The following is a 9340-nucleotide window of genomic DNA, read 5'->3' on the forward strand; positions in this document are numbered from 1 at the left end:
GGCCCCTATAGTGCTTTCCATATGAGGATCCCAAAGTGCTTTCCAAAGGAATATAAGTATCATTATCCCCATTTTACAGGAACCTGAGTAATAAATTATTCCATTGTTACTTAGCCAGTCTTCCAGTTGTACCTAGAGATGTTACTGCATTTTTTCCAAACTTAAAATAAATGAAATTGTTTTTAAATAAAGAAATAAAAATGTAGACATACAAAGCTCTAACTGTTTCTTCTTTTCTGCATCCTTTTGTTCAGGTATTTTCTATTACCTCGTTAGCTGGAAGAGTGATTTGTTATATCATTTATTGCTCATGATTTATTGTCTGGGGCAATAACAGATCCACATAGAGAGGTTTTGTAGGTGTGTGAGCTGAAACAATCTTGCAAGGGGTTAATTTTGTAATCGCTATCTAGTATGTTTATAATCCCAACACTAACCCAATAATAGAAGGGGGGCGGATCTAGAAGGTACAGGAGAAGACGTGTGTGTTCATGCTTTTCTCTCATGCATCTAAACTGCTTTATATGCTACTGGAATAAATCTTTTTCATTCCAAACAGAATTCCTTGTATTGGATATTCCTTATGGCTAGCTGAAAAAAGACTTACTCAGAAAACCTTTGTCAAATCTTTTCACTGCAGACTTCATTCAGGAATATTTTTGCTCATAGAAAGAATGGGCAGATAGTTGCAAATCCGCCTTTCACCACATATAAGCTAGCCTGTGGAGACTGAAGAATGGAAATAGTTGATGGCATCCTACTTGAGAATGGAACCAATATTTCTGCTTTCCTGTGTGATATTGTCATGGAAAATGATACGTTTTTCTGTGTGGAAGACTCACCTCCTCTTGCTAAAGGTATGTGGAGGAAAATAGATTTTTCAGACATCACTAGTTCCAGCTGAAGACAAACTCATGGATATTTCAAGAAAAACAGGTACACAAAGGTTTGTAGGTGAGGCAGTGTGAAAATAACCATTTGTTGCTAAATTAGGATAAGAAACAGACCATCAAGAACTTCATATGTCCTGTTTTTCCAGATTATAAATACATCTAGAGAGTAATACTCAGTTAGAATGGAATGTAAACAGTACTGATAATTGTTTAATGAAACATAATTTTATATTGCTCTTGAATAATTCTATAACAATGAAGTTATCTGATCTAATGCAGTTTGTGGAAGCAACTAACATGAAATTATAACACTGTATGTAGCTGGTAAAGAAAATTTGCTCATGTTTTAAAATACTATAGACTGTCATGCTGTTTCTTACTGTCTCAAAGAACAGTTCAGGTAGGTCAGAATCAGGCCCAGGATTTCTAACTTCCATCAGTTTTACATTGGTGTAATGACATGACTTCAGTAGATTTGCATAAGTGAGATAAAAATCAAGTCTACTGCCTTGAATGATGAGCAGTCTTCACCTTTTGGTTAATGAATGAAACCCCTGTGATAAAAAAATAATTAGTTTTATGATTTTCATATTTCATAACTGATTCTTCATTGTGGCAATTTTCAGATTTACATCAAACAGTTCGAATTCTGCTATATTCGTTGATATTTTTGCTCAGTGTCGTGGGGAACACACTGGTAATTACAGTGTTGATAAGAAACAAAAGGATGAGGACCGTCACTAATATATTTTTGCTGTCGCTGGCTGTCAGTGACCTAATGCTTTGCCTTTTCTGCATGCCTTTCACCCTCATTCCCAACCTGCTGAAGGATTTTATATTTGGTAGTGCTGTTTGTAAAACTGCCACCTACTTCATGGGTAAGTCTCTGAATTTTATACCTACTCTAAAGTAAATAACCCATTAAGTTTGTGAGATACTAAACAAGGGCCAGATCCTTTCAAGTGCTAAGCACTCTCAAAAGCTGCTAAGCAGGACTGACTGAGCATTAACACCTTATTGGAAAGATCAGCACTAAGGGAAAAAAGTAGCCCAGGCTGTCACATGCAGATGGGAAAAAAGCCTATTCTATAAAACCCTTTTTCTTTAATTAAAATTTGACTTAAATTGCTATAAGAAGACAGTATGCTGGAACAATTTTTATAGTGGTGGTGCTAAGAGCCATTGAATCGAACTGTAAACCCTGTACATACTGGAATCCACTTCAAGCCAGGGGGTGAGGCAGCAAACCCCAGTACCCATACTTCCAGCACCTATGTAAAAAGCAATTAGTAAAAGTGTCACCCCCTGTAATCAGCAAAAATTCTCCCTGTGTGCTGTATGCAGAGCCATAGCTGATCATCTTGATAACAAAAGTTAATACTCTTGTCAGAGCTGAAGAGAGAGCTCTGCACAGCTCTGGGGGCATAATCCTGCAAGATGCTGAGCTCTGTAGTCTCATCTAACATAACACTGAAGCATACACTTAAATTAAGCACATCCTTAAGTGTTCTGCTAGATCAGGCTCAGCACCTTGCAGGGTGAAGCCTTGGTGAGAAGTTGGATTCTATTCCTTCTTGCATATCATGCATATCATGCAGGACTCTGCACTTGTCTCAACAAGGACAAGTGCAGAGTCCTGCACTTAGGACGGAAGAATCCCATGCACTGCTACAGACTAGGGACCGAATGGCTGGGCAGCAGTTCTGCAGAAAAGGACCTAGGGGTTTCGGTGGACGAAAAGCTGAATATGAGTCAACAGTGTGCCCTTGTTGCCAAGAAGGCTAATGGCATTTTGGGTTGTATAAGTAGGGGCATTTCCAGCAGATCGAGGGATGTGATCATTCCCCTCTACTCAGCACTGGTAAGGCCTCATCTGGAGTACTGTGTCCAGTTTTGGGCCCCACACTACAAGAAGGATGTGGACAAATTGGAGAGAGTCCAGCGGAGGGCAACAAAAATGATTAGGGGGTTGGAGCACATGACTTATGAGGAGAGGCTGAGGGAACTGGGATTGTTTAGTCTGCAGAAGAGAAGAATGAGGGGGGATTTGATAGCTGCTTTCAACTACCTGAAAGGGGGTTCCAAAGAGGATGGATCTAGACTGTTCTCAGTGGTAGAAGATGACAGAACAAGGAGTAATGGTCTCAAGTTGCAGAGGGGGAGGTTTAGGTTGGACATTAGGGAAAACTTTTTCACTAGTAGGGTGGTGAAGAACTGGAATGGGTTACCTAGGGAGGTAGTGGAATCTCCTTCCTTAGAGGTTTTTAAGATCAGGCTTGACAAAGCCCTGGCTGGGATGATTTAGTTGGGTTTGGTCCTGCTTTGAGCAGGGAGTTGGACTAGATGACCTCCTGAGGTCCCTTCCAACCCTGAGATTCTATGATTCTATGATCATCAGCAGAATCATTATTGTTCTAATTACAGGGCAAATACAATAAGATTGTACAAGAATAACCATTACCAAGGGCCGAATTTGGCCCACAGAATTTCTAATACTGGTAACAAATGAGAAGGAAAAAAACCCCAACATTCTGATTTTGCAAACCCAGGTGGAATTTGCAGGGCTGTTAGAACAAATATCCTTTTATTTGTTAACTGTTCAAATATAACCAGGAGTCACTGAGAGACAATAAATATGAAGCCTAATGATACTATTTTTATGGAGTCATATTTTAAAGACCACCACCACATTCAATATGCTTTGGCTTCAGCTGCCTCCCATTATAGAAGTGGATCCATGAAAGGGCCTGATTTATAAATTATCTGGATAAGTGTTACTGTCCCAACTTTTTAGATTTAATTTTTAAAAATGTAAAAAGAAAAGAAGCAACAAAGAGTCCTGTGGCACCTTATAGACTAACAGATGTTCTGCAGCATGAGCTTTCGTGGGTGAATACCCACTTCTTCAGATGCAAGCCTTGCATCTGAAGAAGTGGGTATTCACCCACGAAAGCTCATGCTGCAGAACGTCTGTTAGTCTATAAGGTGCCACAGGACTCTTTGTTGCTTTTACAGATCCAGACTAACACGGCTACCCCTCTGATAAAAGAAAAGAAGGAATTCTGAAAAGTTTGTTATCTCAAAATGAGACTTAGCAATTAATTACAAGAACCTCTGTTTAACGTGTGCCCTTGAAAACTGTGATGTAATGTGAAAATACATTTTGAAAGTGTGGGAATGGGAAGTCAACATCTTTCCTTAGATATAATCAATAAAACTAAAGGTCGTATTTAAACATGTAATGAATTACTGACATAAACGTCATGGAAGTTACTGAAGCATTGTATTTTTTTATATTTCACTTTTAAGTGTTACCAATTACATATATAGATATATTCAAAGGGAATATATTCTAATATCAAGTTTTACAATTACAAAGTTAATTTTATTTTAAGACTCAGAAGGTGAATTGTCCCATAAGTCATACAGTAAACACATCAGAGGTCCACAGTGGGGGAAAAAAAAGCACATTGCTCTGAAAGTTTGAAATATTATATATAGTGAGGAGGAGAAATTAATGAACCATTTATAGAAAATGGGTCTGATTCCTACTGCATTACTCCAGTTTTATGCCAGTGTGACACCACTAAAATCTATGAAAATGTAACTGTTTAGGTTTTTTTACTTAATTTTATCAAAACAGGAAGTTAGGTTGTCAATTAAACAAGATACTTGCTTTTTTTTAAATTAAAACTAAAATCATACATGATTCACTGCTTTGTTACTCCAGGTGCACACCAGTGTAACCTCACTGATTCCAGAGTGCCTGGTTATGTTTCCGTGAAGTTATACTAGTGTAAAAACTGGAGTAATACAGAGATGAATCCGAACCAAAGTCCTTTGATAACAGCTTTCTGCTTTGATGGAACTAAGTCAAAAGATGTCAATTATTTTTTCATACACATCAGTAGTTACACAAGCATAAATCTGGAGCATCACAAAGGTGAATCAGGTCTACCTCTGTTAACTTAATGAGTTGTGAAAATATGAGTAATGCTATATTTTCATTGTGTTGCATATGTGCATGGAAACTTAGCAAGTTTATCTACAAAGAGCCAGCCTTTTAAAACAAGAACCCGTTTCTTTGTTTTATATATTTAGGTGTCTCAGTAAGTGTATCTACGTTCAACCTGGTTGCCATATCTTTGGAGAGATACAGTGCTATTTGCAAACCCTTGCAGTCCAGGGTATGGCAGACAAAATCTCATGCCTTGAAGGTGATTGCTGCTACTTGGTGTCTCTCCTTTACCATCATGTCACCATACCCAATTTACAGCAAACTAGTGCCTTTTACAAAATATAACAACAGCACAGCAAACATGTGTCGCCTCCTTTGGCCAAGCGATGTCATTCAGCAGTCCTGGTAAGCTATAACTGACTGTTAAATAACATATAATTATCTGGCAGAAAATAGGATTACATGGTAGCATTAAGCCTGTTGAAAATCAATTATTAACCATTAGTGACTGTTTATAATTCTTTCATGCTTGTTTAAAAAGTCACAAGAATTTCTATTTTTAATTTCTGTGCTTTTTTGTTTTTAAATACATTTATTACTTTTGCTTCGCATCTGGGGGATATATGTAAAGGGCCAGTGATTTTCAAACTGTAGTCTATGAAGCTGCCACTGTCACTGAAATGAAGGCATCTCTCAGACTTCCAGCAGTGATGCTTCTTATTAGTATAGCTCCGTCTGTTTATTTTTTGTATTTTCAGAGGATTTGTTTATTTTTTAACAATTAATCTTTTTAAAAGCCACACGTCTCTCAGTGCCCCTTCCAGGACTGATTCACTTCTTTGTCTGCATTTCTTTGATGCAGTTTCAATTGTGAACAAATATTATATGAAAATTGGAGAAGTAGCAAATGTACCTGAGAACAGAACCAACCTAATGACTAGAGAGATTAGTGCAAAGGGGGCAGCAGGCTATTAGGGGACAGTCAGTGTTAAATGTCCACACTCAAGGAATAAACGGCACAGAAACAACATAGGGACATAATCAAGGAGCTGCACTGTTGCATTAAACACTCTCATTTTTACTCTTTAATACTTTCCTAATATTTCTTTTTCCTGTAACCAAGCACTTTAGTTGATGCAGGGAAGCTACAGGATTTTTCCTACTGTCTTTAATGGGAGGGAGACAGGTCTATAGTTTGCACCACCTAAATATGGTGCATGCATATAAATATCTATTTGATATTAACATTTTCAGTCGTTTAAGGTATAATGCCATGATGAGGATGTATGAAGAGAAAAGTTAAAAGGCCAAATTCTGCTCTCAGTTATACCAATGTAAATCCACAGCAATGCCAGTGAATTTGGAGCAATGTTCCTGCTAGGAGCAAGTAGTTAGGCTCAAAATATATGATTGGTTTGTTAATAAAATACCTTAAAGCAAAATAATTTCCCTGGGTGTGGGTACCATTAGAGAAACTGCTTATGTTTTGTTATGTAGTATATTTACGCATATGCAATGTGTAATCAAATACTACAGGATTTGCTTTAAAATGGAATCTCTCCTATGGAAGGGATTCAGCAGAAAAATAAGAGCCCAAACTGTACCATCTTTCCTTCAGAATCTGTATGGGGCTAGAGGGGAATGAAATGCATCTCCCTCCCAGTGCGTGCCTCTGGGGGGGCACACTCCTCGGGGGGGGGGGCGGGGAAGGGGCACAATCCCGCTCCATGGATGTAATAATCCAGGTTGATGGGGGAGAGGAAAGGGGAAACAGTTGTACCAGGATCCCAAGCTCAGCACTCCCTCCTCCCCCAAGTCTATAACATCTGTAATAAAGTGAAATGGGAGAGGCTGGGGACCCAGCAAACATGATGAACCGGGGCCCAAAATTTCTCTTGAAAGTTAATGGCTAATATCAGCATCTCACTTAAGCACAGGTAGCTGCTCATTTGAATTCCCACTGGACAAGCTTTTATATCATAAAAACCACCACCACCACCACCGACATGATTCTGGTCTCAGTAGAGGACAGGTATTGAATGGGCACAGAGACTGAAGCATCTTTTTAGCCCTAAGTGCCTCTGGGGTGAGACACATTGGATGGACAGCGTGGAGAAGCCAGCTCTGCTGTTGTTCGCACTGTACTATTTCTGTGGAGAAAAAAAGGGCTGTCAATAGAGTACCTCTCATCAGCCCTAAAAACATTTCACCCAGATCTTTAGAAAACAAACAAAATTATTCAGGTGCTTCTCTGTATTTCTGCTGTTCCCTAATCTGTCTCTTTTGTGGCTTCCTCAGGTACATTTTCCTGTTGCTCATACTCTTTCTTATACCTGGTATTGTAATGATGATTGCATATGGCTTAATCTCTTTGGAACTATACAGCGGAATAAAGTTTGATGTCAGCCAGAGAAAATCTTCACAAGGTAACAGCATGTTTGCATTTGTTTTGTTTTAAATTCATCTTTGAAGATGTGAATAGTAGAGCTGAGTCAGTCATTTATTCTATAAATGCCACCTCTTTTTTGTTTACAAAACATCTATGAACAGATTGCAAAACTACTGCATGTATTTGTTAATCAAAATTATTGGAAAATTTCTTCAGTGAATAATCCATCTGCAGATTATTTGCAAAGAGTTCAGACAGGATATTTGTAATTCCAAATATTTTAGTTAAATAAACCAAATGGATATTGTTTCTCATCATAGATTAGATTATTTTTGCCATTAAGCAACATGACAGGAATTGTAAATTTAACCTAAAAAATACAGTTCAAAAATTACTTCAAGCAGAAATTTGAACATTCAATCTTAATGTTCCTTTTTTGCCAATTTTCACAGTAGTAGAGACATTTAGATGTTCATAGAAAGGGAACACCAGATGGTCACAAAAATGACTGAATCAAAATTCACTTTAGAATTGGAATGACAGTTTTTACCACTAGTTGCTCATCATCCGTGAAGGATTTTGTTTACTTCAAAATTTAGACTCCACTAATCTGTTTATATTTTGAATCACTATTCAGAAATGTTCTGTTACATATTTATGTGAGTGCTGCTGATTTGTACATACAGAAAGGAAAGCCAGCACCAGTAGCAACAAATATGAGGATGGAGATGGCTGCTACCTGCAGAAAACCAAAAAGAAGAGAAAAATGCCACTGCAACAGCTTTCTGCCACCAGCAGCACCAAAATAGACAGGGTCAGAAGCAACAGCTCAACTGCCAACTTGATGGCCAAGAAGCTTGTCATCCGCATGCTGATGGTGATTGTGATTTTGTTTTTCCTTTGCTGGACTCCCATCTTCAGTGTAAATGCCTGGCGTGCATTTGACACCACATCAGCAGACCAGCTTCTCTCAGGAGCTCCTATCTCCTTTATTCATTTGCTCTCCTACACTTCTGCCTGTGTGAACCCCATCATCTACTGCTTCATGAACAAGCGCTTCCGCATGGGCTTTCTGGCCACTTTCACCTGCTGTCCCAAACAAAAGCCTCCAGCAGTAAGAGGAGAGATTGGAGATGAGGAGGAGGGGAAGACCACGGGGGCATCCCTCTCCAGGTACTCTTACACGCACATGAATGCGTCTGCTCCCCCATGAACTGCTACAGAAAAGGAGACGCTACACATGGCCAAGGGAAATTCAAACCCTTATCTTCTTGTTTGGTCTTGGAAAGGCGACTAAGGTTTGATTTGTAACATGGAGATGAAAACACCACAGTTAAGGAATTAGCTGGTAGGAAATGCCAAGGGAATTGTATGGGCCATGGACACTGCTAGGGTCTGTGCTTTGTGTCACCTCCATTTCTAAAAAGAGACTGGAGTTATTAGGCTCTGTGGAGATAAGGGACTTTGAAACCAGCCCTCCAGCATGGCACATTTGTACTAAAGCCTCCTGTAAACATATTCTATAACTTGAGGGGTCCTTTCCACCGGCAGTTTGGCTCACCCTTTTCATGCACAATTGCAGTTTTTAGATATAGCTCAGAGTATCTCTTGACATTTCCAAGACACTAACAGATTGGGGTTCCTTATCAGTCCTGATTACAAATTTCTATTTTTCTATTTTATGGTTAAATAACAATTCCATGAAATCAAAATATATTGGCTACTTTCATAGAACTCTTTGTCATCCTTATTTTAGCTGAGCTACCACCCTTTGAAATTCTTGGTTTAATGGTCAGTTAAAAAAAGGATATTGCTGGAGAAAAGAAAGGGCTATTGATCCAAAGCAATGGGTCCAGAACACATTTAAAGTAGATTTCTTTCAATATTTTTTTTGAAAGTTAACAAGGGAAATAAAGACTAGCAGTTTTACAGGCAGATGAAATACACTTCTTCCAGACAGCAGCCTGTGACAGCTTTTGAAATGATATAAGGATTCTGACAATTTAACATATTTTAGCTTTAAACAGCAAGAGGAATGTCTAAAGGCCTGACTTTCTAAAGTGACTTTCTTCTGTGCACATGCCTATACTGGCATGCACA

The 9340-nt window shown here is 38.6% G+C and overlaps 1 protein-coding gene across 1 annotated transcript; it reads left to right on the forward strand.

The window, feature by feature from the left end:
* The first annotated feature begins 736 nt into the window (after positions 1-736).
* CCKAR (cholecystokinin A receptor) lies at positions 737-8453 on the forward strand. The gene is made up of 5 exons (XM_039542042.1): positions 737-857; positions 1520-1771; positions 4995-5256; positions 7150-7277; positions 7927-8453. Exons 1-5 carry the CDS (start codon positions 737-739, stop codon positions 8451-8453), a joined length of 1290 nt encoding a protein of 429 aa, XP_039397976.1.
* Positions 8454-9340: the final 887 nt, after the last annotated feature.

Source organism: Mauremys reevesii, linkage group 5 (assembly GCF_016161935.1).
Source record: "Mauremys reevesii isolate NIE-2019 linkage group 5, ASM1616193v1, whole genome shotgun sequence".
Lineage (NCBI taxonomy): Eukaryota > Metazoa > Chordata > Testudines > Geoemydidae > Mauremys > Mauremys reevesii.